The following is a 13,218-nucleotide window of genomic DNA, read 5'->3' on the forward strand; positions in this document are numbered from 1 at the left end:
ATCCTCAGTAAGTAACAAGAAAAAACACAAGTTTATTTACGTTTTGCACTCCACTACATATGGACATATCACACACACTACTGCAGACTGCTAAATTCCTGCTTCTCTACTTACAGCAAACTATGCCTATGGTCACGTGCTACCTGCCTACCTACCTGACTTACACTTCCCAGGCACCTATGCCTTTCTCATCTCAACCATGCGCTTTCTCCATGTTGCCTGCTAAAATACCTTTTCCTTCAACATATTCAGTGTGAATTAGTGCATGAGGCCTTATGACCTGGTAGGTTACATTGCGTATGTACAACCAGTCGCATTGGCTCATTCCTTGGGCCCCTCCCAGGTACTAGCACTGAGTCTATACCAAACATATTGTAAAACAGAATAGTGGGAAGAGTATAAATCCAGGAACAATAGATTCAATGATCCACAGTTGGTTATAAAATGCACATGCTGTTGCTCACTTGCATTGCTGACGACCATAGCACCTTTGTCAGTTCTGCTTCTTACTCCAAATTTAGTAGGTTGGGCGTGCAATTACTGCTACGGGGAGAGGGATGGAGTGTGGAAAAGCCATTCTTTTGGTTGTGTAGATAATGGGATTCTTCCGATCTGAGTGTTGGGGTGTTGATGGCTTGGCAAGGGCTGTGGGAACCCAGCATGAGGAGAAGGTGGCTGTAGCAAGACAATCAGGTTTCACAGAAATTGTTTACTATGAGCTACAGTCAGCAGCAGCTATCACAGGTGCTCATTCTCATCTGGTTGTGTGGCCTTCAGTTGTCTTGTGTCTCCCTGGTTCCCTGACTTGGTCAGGCATTTGCATCAGCGGCAGGAGGACAACAGTAGCTGCTGTCCTCAGAGTTCCAAAGCCGTGCAAGGTAGGTATACCTATATAGTGCTGCGTCACATGGGGCAGCCTGGTGTTGGTGGGCGGTTGTGCCAGACCCAGGTGAGGCAAATGCCAGGTACTGGCAGGTGCCCAGTGGCTTGGTGCCTAGGAGGGTAATGATTTGTCCCTTGGCCAGTCTGGCAGTGGCAGGATCCCTGAGCGGTGGTCCTCGTGGGAAGGGGGAAGAACATGGTGGTCTTACAGCAGAAACCAACACACAGTAGACACCAATTTGAAGCCCGCCTTGTGGCCGAGCAGTTCTAGGCGCTTCAGTCCGGAACCACGCGACCGATACGGTCGCAGGTTCGAATCCTGCTTCGGGCATGGATGTGTGTGACGTTCTTAGGTTAGTTAGGTTTAAGTAGTTCTAAGTTCTAGGGGACTGATGACCTCAGATGTTAAGTCCCACAGTGCTCAGAGCCATTTGAACCATTTTGAAGCCCTCCTTCTCAACTTGTCCTTCAGGCTTCATGGCTAGCTTTTAAACACAATAAGGTAGGCCTTTTTGTGGCTGAGGTCGTGTATATGGCACTCAGAGTTCTGCAAAAATATTTTGAAATGCTATTTTTGTGGCGGCGTTCGTAGCGACAAGCAATTTGCTGTAGAAACGGCTTACGAAGTCACTGCCACACTTTTAATAGCGGGCCGATCGGTCCGCTAGAACAGTGAACAGAAAGATGAAAACCCAAACACTCTGATTAAATAAAAGTCGGTACTTATCTTTATTAACGAAGATACAGAACACAGTAGTGAACTTTGTGTCTACAGAGATCTGTCTAGTTAGAGTCGGAGCGGCTAGGTCAGCGTCGGCTGACGACAAACAACTACTCTGCTGCGATGAACACACAACTGACTAGCAAGTACACAATTCGGTGGCGAGTATACAACTGAGCGGCGAATACAGAACTGTCCTAGCGCTCGCGACTCCAGCGCTTAAGAAACCAGAAGCCAGCGGTGGCGCGCGCAGACTTGCGGCGATTTCCTGTCTCGCTGGCGCTGCTTATGCGGACGGCGTCCGAACTTTGATGCTGCCAACCTTTTGGCAGCGGGCTCGGGTGGCATTACTGGCTAGGATATAACAGCTATTTATTGCCACAGCATCTGAGTTTTAGTTGTAGGGCTGCCAACATGCCAACTGAACCAGCAGATGTCCCAAGCACATAGATTTCAGCATCGGGCCGTTGTTCAATCCCGTGCCACTACTCGTTTGTGAATTTATTGCCACAGCATCTGAGTTTTAGTTGTAGGGCTGCCAACATGCCAACTGAACCAGCAGATGTCCCAAGCACATAGATTTCAGCATCGGGCCGTTGTTCAATCCCGTGCCACTACTCGTTTGTGAATGTGTGCGTGTTTTGTCTACATCTGATGAAGGACTTATTCCAATAGTTAAATAGTATCTAGTGGTCTTTAGTCAGTGTACTTGTCTGCCACTCAGTGCCTCCTCTATGTGGTGAGTAACCATATGCCCTTTTCACCGAGTTATGTGGACATAAGTGTAAATTTAACCATAACTAATGGTGATAGCTGACAATTTTAACTGTGTAAACTGTGCTTTAGACATGGATTTGTATACAATGAAAAGGCCACGGATGGTTCCACATTCATAATTTACATCAGAAAATTTTTACAGTTACACTGAGAATAAACAGAGATGTTTACAGTTGTAACTGGTTATGGTGTCATTTCAGTAATAATGTACAGTTCGTTTTATGGATAGGTAAGTGAAACGATAAATAAGTAAGGTCATGGAAATACAGTGAAAAATCTTTCTAGATGTCACCTTACTTTCAGCTTTTGTTTGATGAATTACGGGTTTCAAGGTTTTGTTGTATTTGATAATGGGATCGTGCACTTCACTCCAGCCATTTAAATAAAGTGTTAGAGCAAAGTTGCTGCTGGAAATATTTGTCATCATGTTCCACAATAATTCAGCTGCAGTCCCAAATATAGTGTGTTTATAAATGAAATGTGCAGTTTAAAAAATTAACAGTAAATACATTTATTCATTTATGTGGGCAAACCTTGTAGCATGAGCAATGGTAACTTTCAGTTTTTGATGTGTTACGGACTGTTCGCCTGTAATGCTTACTGCACAGGCGTAGCATCTGTTTCCAAGAGAGCATCACAAGAGCAAAAGGCTTTCTGTGTACTCCATTTTGAGGTGTCCAGATCTGTAGTTACAATGTAGTGTGAGTTTCATGCTCGGGTTAAGAAAGACCCACCACACAAAAAATACCTCACATGTCACTTAGTAAAGCAAGCAGGGAATTGATCATGCCAAATATTATTGTGTGGAAGGTTTTGTGTAAGTCACTATGTTTTAAAGTGGGATTAGTGCAGGCCATTACACCAGCAGATAAAGTGAAAAGGTATGACTTTTGTGAAGAGCTGCAGTTAAAAATGGAGAATGGCAGTTTTGTAGAAAGGCTCATCTTCTGTGATAGAGCCACTTTCTATGTAAGTGGCAAGGTGAACACACATAGTGCCCATATCTGATGATGAAGTGATAAACCGTATGCACTGATAGAGCATCAACATGACTCTCAAAAAGTGAAAGTTTTCTGTGCAGTGTCCTGTGATGGAGTGCATGGCCCATTCTTCTACAGACATCAAACGGTGAAGAGCAACTCATTTCAAGATGTGTTGGAAGCCCGGTTGTTGGTACAGCTGAACACTAGTTATGACAATTACATTTTGCAACTTTACAGTGCCCCAGCCCATTTTCACAGGAATATACAAGAGCTTGCCAGTCATTTTCTTCACCAATGCAGATTGGGCATGCTGCAACAGACAACCAGTTTCTACCCTGACCACTCTGTTTGCTGGATTTAAAACCCTGTGTTTTCTTTATATGGGGCTTTGTGGAAGACTGCATTTATGTACTGCAGTGTCTGTGTTCCTTGAGGAAGTGTGTGATCGGATAAAGCATGCATTGCAGACCATCATGCAGGACATGCTACACTGAATACAGAAAGAATTTGGTTTCCATGTAGATGTGTGTCATGTGACCAAGGGTGCACATATTGAAGGAGAGTGATTAATGTATCAAAAACTTGGACATTTGCCACTTCCAATGCTGTAAGATTTGCCCCTATAAATTAATAAATAGATTTATTATTAATTTTAAAAGCACACCATTTATTTATAAACACACTGTGTACACAAAGTATATTATAAATAAGATGTCTTGAAAAGCTGCTCTAATTGAATTCTCCATTGTTACTTTGCCCAAATCTGATAAGACTAAAAAGGAATATTTGTTGATGCTCTGCAAACTGAGGATATTATTGCAGAAATCAGGAAAGTGTTTTGTTCACCCCCTTTACCCTTTTTGCATTAAATGCAAAGAATAAGGACATAGCAATCACAGTAATAACAACTTTTTTTCAGCTGATCTTTCACCAGAGACAGTGGTATCAACAGATGGAGGCCGATATGATGTCAATATTTTGAGGCGGCAGAAAATGGCTGTTTACTGGGAAGAAAACCCCACAGAAGTCCGTCGTTGTTCATGGTTTTCGAAGGGCTCTCTTGATAGTAGATATATACCATATGATGAAAATGTTTCTGCGAGGTTGGAAGAAGAGTATAAAGTAGCCACAGTGACAAACAGCTGGCATCACCGTGTGGAATTATCGAATGGAGAGTATATTATTTTTCATGGGCCTAATGTAATGGTTCAGTTTCCTCAAGCTACATCACCTGATGTTTGGGGCAACACACCTGTTAGTATAAAATTTCTGTGTTTTGTGCTGTTTCTGGAACCTCCTTTCATTTGTACTGATGATGAACTCTTAACAAAGATCAAAATTTTCACTCCAGCAAATACCAACAAAACCTCGCATAGTGAAACGAGGAGTCGATGAATTTGAAATTGATGAAGGAGAACCTGACAGAATAGACCATCTTCTGTTTCTTGTTCACGGAATAGGATCAGTGTGTGATTTGAGGTTCCGACCTGTGGTAGAAGTTGGTGAGTAAATATGTATTGTTTTGTCTTTTTCCATGCTTAAGTTTGCATAGCCAATTACAATCTGTAATATAACTTTTGCTTTTTTTGATTACAGTTGATGATTTTCGGTGTATTGCTTTGCAACTGCTCCAGTCTCATTTTAAATCGTCTTCTGAACAAGGGATTGTCAACCGCATAGAAATAATCCCTGTTTCCTGGCATTCAAGTCTGCATAGTGAAGATACTGGTATTGACAGAAAGTTGAAGAGTATCACTCTACCAAGTATTCCAAAACTGCGGAATTTTACAAATGATACAATATTGGATGTGTTATTCTACACAAGTCCTGTTTACTGCCAGGTAGTTTTACTGTATGCAACTGTTAACTCGTATGAACATATTTGAAGGATTTGCTGATAACTGAAAATAACTGTAAGATGGGGGAAGGCCTGTGAAAAGCCCAGTTGCAAGCCCTGCCCAATCCACTCACCCACCTCTTACTACTCCAATCCTATCATTGGCTCACCCTATCCCATCAGAGGCAGAACCACCTGTGAAAGTATATTATACCATCTCTGCTGCAATTGCTTCTTGGCTTATTATGATTCTTGGCTTATTATGCTTCTTGGCTTATTATGCTTCTTGGCTTATTATGCTTCTTGGCTTATTATGCTTCTTGGCTTATTATGCTTCTTGGCTTATTATGTTGGTATGACCGCTAACCATCTGTCCACCACAACGAATGGTCGCTACCAAACTTCGGCCAAGAAAAAAGTTGACTACCCAGTGGCACAACCTGAAGTCAATTGCATCATGCTTGAATTCAACGCTGCCTCACAACCTGGGCCATCTGGACCCATTACTTTCCTGAACTGAACTACTCAGATGGGAGTTATCCTTTCAACACATCCTTCACTCATGTAACTCTTCAGGCTGAATCTCCATTAACCCATTGTCCCCACACACTCTACCCAACTACTTCCTCTTCCTCTGTCCTGTCACAATCACCCAATGCGTGTCTGCGTATGGCCTTCATCGTGCACCGCACCCCATCAGCTCTGGTACTCACATGTCACATGCCTAGCCTGTGCACCTGCCACCCCTCCCTCCCCACAGTCCTAGCCAGCAGGGAAATAAACCTGCTGTCTTCCCCCAAGCCACTAAGAACCTACCTGCAACACCCTTCCTACCCCCCACCCATTTCACTCAACAGTGCCACCATTCCACCCTAGTATTCCTGCCACACTGCAGTCCCAGTTTTGTGTCCTACTGGGAAAATAAAAGAACTCAAAATCTCAGAACTCATGCTGGTAATCAGTGTGTTTTTAATAGTGAAAAGGAAAGAGAGAGTTTAGCATTTCTGTATTCAATAAGGCTTAAAGGGTATTGCTGGCAATTTAAAATCAGTCAATTGATTGCATAATGGGACACTGTTGGTGGAAACTTCTAGTTACCAACAAGTTAACAACATCCAGAAAGCTCAGTACTTCGTGGAACATGCCATCAAAAAACTGAGCTACACACTACCTTGAATTACAACAAAGGTTTTGTGACACGCAGGGCTTTGGTGGACATTCCAAAGGAGAAACTGAAGGATGAATGGGCTGTAGAAGATGAAAAACATCATAAAGAAGGCAGATGGAAATCTTATAAAATCTGTCTCCTTTGTCCTGACAGTCAGTAGCACTAAACTTCCTGAGCATGTTAAGACAACATGCTTGTGCAAAGGACTTGCCTTATGTCCCCAACCCAGTGCATTGTTTTGGTTATATGACGGTGAAGTCACTTGCGGCAAATGTGGTAAGGCTATCCACGAAGGTGTTGCTTGTTAATCCCCCTTTGAAGTGTGTGAATTTCTCTGGGGCCCACCCTGTCTGGAGTTGGGACTGCAGTGTATATCTTGATGAACGGAAGATATGTGAGCTTAAGACTATGAAGCACAGCCCATATGGTGAGACCAAAAATATGTGTAAGGTCATGCTATTCACAATGTTTGCTACCTCCTTTGCTTCTGTTCTTAAACATCCAGTGCAGAAAGCAGACGCTGCTACACAGAGGTTGCTAATGTCAGCACTAGTACCTGCATTTGTCAGTGCGTGTGTGCTGCTGCAGTTGTTTCGAAGCTTGCCCCTCCCCCCAGAACTTCAGAAAAGGCCGTGGTTGCCGACATTGCTTGCTGGATCCCCCCCCTCCGAAGATTCATTCTGGTCCACTGTCCAGGAGTGCCACTACCACTTCTGTGGTTGTAGCTCCAATGCCTCCTCAGGCTAAAAAAAAATCAAAACTGAAGGTGAAGACTCAACCACTGACTGAGATGGGAAGTACATACTCTGCCAATATTGATGTCATGCTCTCTGACGTGTCTCTAGACTCTACTTCAGAGTTAATGGGCATTGTCGTCATACTGGGGCGATTACCTCACCCCAAGACTGAGCCTCCATCCGTCCTGGCAGAAAGTCAGCATGAAAGTGCTACCCCTGTAATAGATGCATCCCATCCAACAGTGGAATGTTAGTGGGTTTGGGACACATGGAGGAGCCGAAACTCCTAGCTCAGGAACACCCCATGTGCTTGCGTTTGCAGGAAACATTTTAAAGTGTTGATGTCCCTGTACTACACAGCTATACTTTCTGTCATAAGGATGTCCTGAATGGGGAAATGGCCAAGGGAAGGGTTGCTGTGTTCGTAAATAATGTGCACTACTCCTCTGCTCTCCCACTGGCTACTGACTTGTTTCAAGCAGTTGCAGTTAAAATTCATGTGTGTTAGAGGATCGCTGTATTTACCTCTGCAAGATGCAGTATACTCTGAGGCTTCATCTTCCAGAGCAACTCCCCCCAACCAGTTCTCTTACTGGGAGACTTCGGTGCCCAGCATATCTCATGGAACTTGATCTCTGCTTGCCCTCAGGGGTCTGGTTTCGGAGAGCCTCATGATGTCTCACCAGCTGTGTATCCTCAAACACAAGTACTTCTACTCTTTTCTATGCTTCTGCTGCTGGGTCATTCTCAGCCATAAACCTCTCTTTCTGCTTTTCAGCCATCGTGGACTCGAATTACCTGAACTGAAGTCACTACAATAGATGGCCAGCAGGGCTAATTGGATGCTGTTCATTTGGCTGGCTGTGTTTGAACACTGCAACAGTGTCGAGGAATGGGGGGACCACATTACATGAGTGATCAATCATGTTGTTGACTTATGATATGCATCCCAATGTCCTAAGGTCATCTGGGAGGCAGTCTGTACCTTGGTGGACCAGTGAGTGCCACTCAGCAGTCTGGGACAGGCAATCGGCTCTTCGATGGTTTAAGTACTGCCCAGCACCAGATAGCCTCACCCACAGCCTCTTGGGTTGCAAGAGCCAAGACTTGAGACATAATTAAGGAGAGTAGGAAAAGGTCATGGCAAGCATTCTTGGACTCCATCAACCACTCCACTTGTTTTGTAAAAGTATAGGAAGCCACCTGGAGTATTTATGGTAAACACAGTGGTTTGCTACCAATAGCAGCAGTGCTGAAACAGGGGTGACTTCAAACACAGGGTGTATACGTGGACAAGGAAAAAGTTCCCGAATTTCCTGGTTAAAAATACACTTTCTCCCGGGTGAAAACACACTTTGTCCATGTTAAGTGACAGTGTATTTTCCCTTGGAACTGTGAAACTTATCAATCCTTCGAATGGTTATAGTTTTATACATGGGCATACAATTTCCCAGCACTTCAGACAGTGTAACTCAGGGAAAAAGACATGTTTTGGAAATATCTTTGATGCGCAGCAACTTGTAAGCTGCATATTTTCGTATTATGAAAGTATACAGTGGAATTCCACCAAACACCGCATGTTACTTTCTGAATAATTGAAATCAAGATTGCGATGCGCTTTTGTAAGCAAGTCATAGCTCGTGTCACGTGATTTCGCCAGCCGATGAGAGCGGATATTCAGAGCGTAGAACACGTAATGTAGTCAGCCAGCAGCAACATCACTGTTGAGTAGCGTGAATACACAAACAGTGAAAGTTAATAGTTTAAATTAGTATACATAGTGTTGCTACAAAAGCAAAGCTTTCATATACAATATTGGTCTCTAAGGTTAATAAGCTGCAAGAGAAGCTAAGCTTTAACATATAATGTTGATCTTTCTTGCGCGTGTTACACTTTAAGATCTATCACACAAATGTGCCAGTAAATTTTTTGATAATGACATAAATGTCTGATCTGGGATGAAATTCTTGTAAATCGCTCATCGAGTTGATTTTTAAATGAAAGTCGAACACACTGTGATTTAAGAAATTCATGGTACATTCTTGCACATAGTTCAACTTAGGTAAAAGGATATTTACTGTGAAAGTAACACTTTTCAAACTGCCATTCGCAATATTTTCCCGCGACCTGTTAGAAATAGGTTTGTTTCAGCGGTTGCCAGAGATGGCAGATAACAGGCGACACCACGCTTGCGCAGCGACCAAGACGTAGGAAGCCCGTATGTACGTACATGTAAAACATTGATAGATCATACATTGTGTCATAAAAGAAACAAGACATCTGAGGATGCTCACAGAGCATTGGAATTTCGTGAACCATACTAAACTGTGCACATTTAAAATGCATTCTTAAAGTGCACATTTGTATGTCCAGATTCCCAATGATGTAGACCTCGACCTGATATGCTTTTCAGTGTGGTTTTGGGGATGTAAATTTTCTTGGAGCACCAGTACTGTATTATCTCATGTTTGGTTCTTTGTTATGGCATAATGCCACACGTGCTAGAAGATGAAAATGTGCATTTGAAATGCAGCGAACGGTTGAAACTAGCCAGTACTGTGGAATTAAACATTTCGTTTTAAATACATTGACTGCCTCTGTGGAAAAGGTTAATAAAAGTCAAATTTCTTTAGCAAACAGACAAAAATATCTTTATTGTTCTGCAAGGCTATAAGGTGGAAATAAAATCAAATCTGAAACTAACAACATATTTTAGCTTCCCGTAATTATGTGCATGTATTTTATTCACTTGAAAACTCCCAGCCACAGATATCCATTTTGTTTTCATTTGACGTGCTTTTCATTTGACGTGCGAGTAAACGAAGGGGAAACAGCAAAAATCACTAAATGTAAACATGGTTCACATAGAGACTACCCACTATTGCTCTGTGCGTCAGGCCCGGATCTATGATATTTGCTAACGGGGTCAATACTAAAAAAAAATTGAATTTTCAAAATATGTTCATCTTGTAGCACACCTCTTTCTGGAAAATCTGAAACAGAAAACATATGTGTTCGAGGAAATGTAAGACATGTTATTTGGTCTTAAATGTGCCAAAGTGCAGTGCCACGCCTCTTCATACAGTATTCTTCTATCGCACGTCACTGTATTTCGCTCTGTGGAATTGAAACATGTATATTTTGTAATGGATGCCATCAAACTATATTCAGGACAGTGGAAATTGAAATATGCTGTGGTGCCCCTCCTGCTCCCAGTTGGCCGATTTGACAACCTGCCCTTCTTAAAAAAATTAAAAAAAAAAATCTCTCAATTAATAGTGGATGGGATTATTTGTAATCGGGAGAACAAGAACTCTTCAGAGAATTTGCACTCTTTATTACCTATTAGCTAATAACTTGCTGTTTTGTGTGATGTAAAATTAAATGTTGGATTCCATAAAACTGATAAAGACGAGAGACGAGCAAGAAAGTACACATTTCTTCAATCCTTAGGTCCTAGCATTTTTTCTCTGTAATCCTGCTACAGCTTTACATGGCGTGCTTTCCTTTCTGCGAAAGAATCTATTACCTCATCGAAGTTCGTCAAACATTTTGCTACATGAAAAATCGAAATGTCGTTATGTAAATCTTAAAAAGCTGTTAATCCAAATAATACCCAAGACTGGTGTGGTTTCTCGATCTGATTACAATTATTTTGTCACTGTCTGCTAGATAAAACAACATAGGCCTTTCTAATATTGCAGCAATTTTGTAACACACACCAAATAAACTAGATTGTTTTGGCACAAATGATCATTTTTATAACGCGACAGAATATAATTCAGGAAGTACCAATATCAAATGCCTATTAGGCCTACTACAAGCAAAAAGCTTTATGTTAGGAAATAGTATCACATTTCTTTCATACACACCAGTTTCTCAAGCTTGAGATAAAGTAGTATTACAAAATTTTTATATAAATTTGGAATCGTCTTACTCTTCCATAATTTGTGTGATGTCCCCTTTTCTTCTCCTTCCTCGTTCTAACAAACAATCTTGTCATCACCAATTCTGTAGCTATTCCTGCCATTGTCAAAATTTGTTCGCCAATTAACCTCACTAACCCTGCCAGAATCTCAGGTTTAGTTATCCCGCGATTATTCTCCTGTTAGGCGTTGTTACTTGCTCGTACAACATGTTTTCCGCGTTACTTCCAGAATAGAACTTAAGCGGCTGCTAGCCGGGGACTGTACAACTGATCCTCACTAGTGTAGCGATCTGGCCTAAAATTTTCTGTCAAAATTTCATTTTCTTGGATACACCGAGAAGATAATACGTAATCTTTGTCACCTGTTATTCCTGTTTGTCATCTATTTCCATTCTGGTAGTCTGAATCTCTGGATTTTGCTGGTAATTATAACAACGCTGATCATTCGCAAACCAAATCAACCACATAATCGGACGGTGATTGGCATTCACCCGTTCGGCTTTACTCCGCTCAGCTAGTATAGCCCTGTCCCCTTTTGTCTGCGGAAAGTTTATTTCTAGATGTGACGAGGATTCTCCAGAGAGAGACATCATGTAAATTATGCACACATTCAAAAATCAATTTATGATTCATTCAGAAATAAACTTAAAATGTGTTCATGTTCAAAAACCAACAGGGATGCGTTTCAAAATCATCTGAACAATCGATAGACCAACGTGTGCTGGATGCTAGGCACTTTGTGAAACGAGTTTTTTTTCTTCAAGGATATGAATTTGACGCCCCCTTTGCCCGCAGCATCTAGCTGTTTGCTGCGACTGCTTGGACAGCCAACAGCCACATTCCCGCATCCAGAAGCGGGAGAATCTACTAATCAAACGAGATGCAACTGCGCATGCGAATGAGCCCATTCGTAGCTGCTAAAACAAATCTAATGTAAACAGTTGACATCATGCTCATTGGAGGCAATTTGTTCTTATGAAGTGTTGCGTAGTCTTCCTAAAGCCTTTGACACATTTTGCTGTTGGCAAATGCTTGCATGAGCACTGTGTATCGTTGTCGTTGTTGTTTACGGCGCATTTCCTTTGCAATTAAAGTTATTTTTGTTTTTTTTCTCTCGTTTATGTTTCATTGTTTAAGTATTATTCTGCAGTAGCGGCATACAGTAATATCCTTTGTTAGAGTATCGGTTCTTACCAGTCAAAATTACAAAAATTTAACAGAAAACTAAAACAATGAAAAATTTCCCGAAGTTTAAAGATTTCCCGGGTTTTTCCCAGTTTTCTCCTGGATGAAAAACATCCCAGGTTTTTCCCGGATCTCCTGGGTCGTATATACCCTGGAAGAATGCCGGGAGACATCGCTCGTATGATGGCAGAACGTTTTACTGTGATTAATGCCGTGCGACTGCAGAAAGGGGCAAGTTGGACTTCATATCCCACAATCTGAGCCCACAATACGGAGTCTTACACCTGTCATTTCTCCATGTGGGAGCTAAAATCAGCACTGTCTGAAATTCCTGATACATCACGCGGTCACAACCAAATCCACCACTGCATGCTTCGACATTTGCCAGCAGTGTCAAAGGAAATCCTCCTCAAATGTTTTAATTTGATATGGCAAACAGGTTATTTTCCCAACTTGTGAAGAGAGGCAATTTTGATACCTCTCCTCAAACCAGGAAAGGACTGCACATATCCCAGTAGTTAGTGGTGTGTCACCTTTACGAGGTGTGTATGAAAGACCCTGGAACAAGTGGTTAACCGTCATCCAGTCTGGTCATTTGAGACCAAGCAACTTCTTAGTCTCTCTCTGTGTGGATTCTGAAGATTTTGATCCGCTGTCAACAACCTAATCCTATTATAGGCAGCTATTCAACAGGCTTTCCTGTGTAAATATCACTGTGTTGGTATATTCTTCGATATCAGTGAAGTTTATGACACTGCTTGCAGACATAGTATCCTCGCTTAACTCCATCAGTGTGGCAACCTCCGCATCTTCAAACAGATTGTTCTAGGTGTAAGTGCTTTATTAGGTCCCGAGTTGTTGACACGCAGGCAGATCGTTTTGAGTAGGAGAATTGTGTTTCTCAGGTCAGTATTTTAATTGTTACTCTCTTTGCCATAGCCATAAACAGTATCACGTCTGCAGTAAGGAGTCAGGTGCATTGCTGTTTTCTGTTCCTCCA

The 13,218-nt window shown here is 42.0% G+C and overlaps 1 protein-coding gene across 1 annotated transcript in view; it reads left to right on the forward strand.

Annotated features, from left to right (window-relative positions):
- Positions 1 to 13,218, forward strand: part of LOC124795230 (phospholipase DDHD2) — a 204,165-nt gene that overhangs the window by 122,368 nt on the left and 68,579 nt on the right. Inside the window, exons 5-7 of the mRNA XM_047259153.1 lie at positions 4,283 to 4,617; positions 4,715 to 4,865; positions 4,960 to 5,204. Of these exons, the coding sequence (XP_047115109.1) occupies positions 4,283 to 4,617; positions 4,715 to 4,865; positions 4,960 to 5,204 (731 nt within the window). The remainder of the gene's footprint in view (positions 1 to 4,282; positions 4,618 to 4,714; positions 4,866 to 4,959; positions 5,205 to 13,218) is intronic.

Source organism: Schistocerca piceifrons, chromosome 4 (assembly GCF_021461385.2).
Source record: "Schistocerca piceifrons isolate TAMUIC-IGC-003096 chromosome 4, iqSchPice1.1, whole genome shotgun sequence".
Taxonomy (NCBI): Eukaryota; Metazoa; Arthropoda; class Insecta; order Orthoptera; family Acrididae; genus Schistocerca; species Schistocerca piceifrons.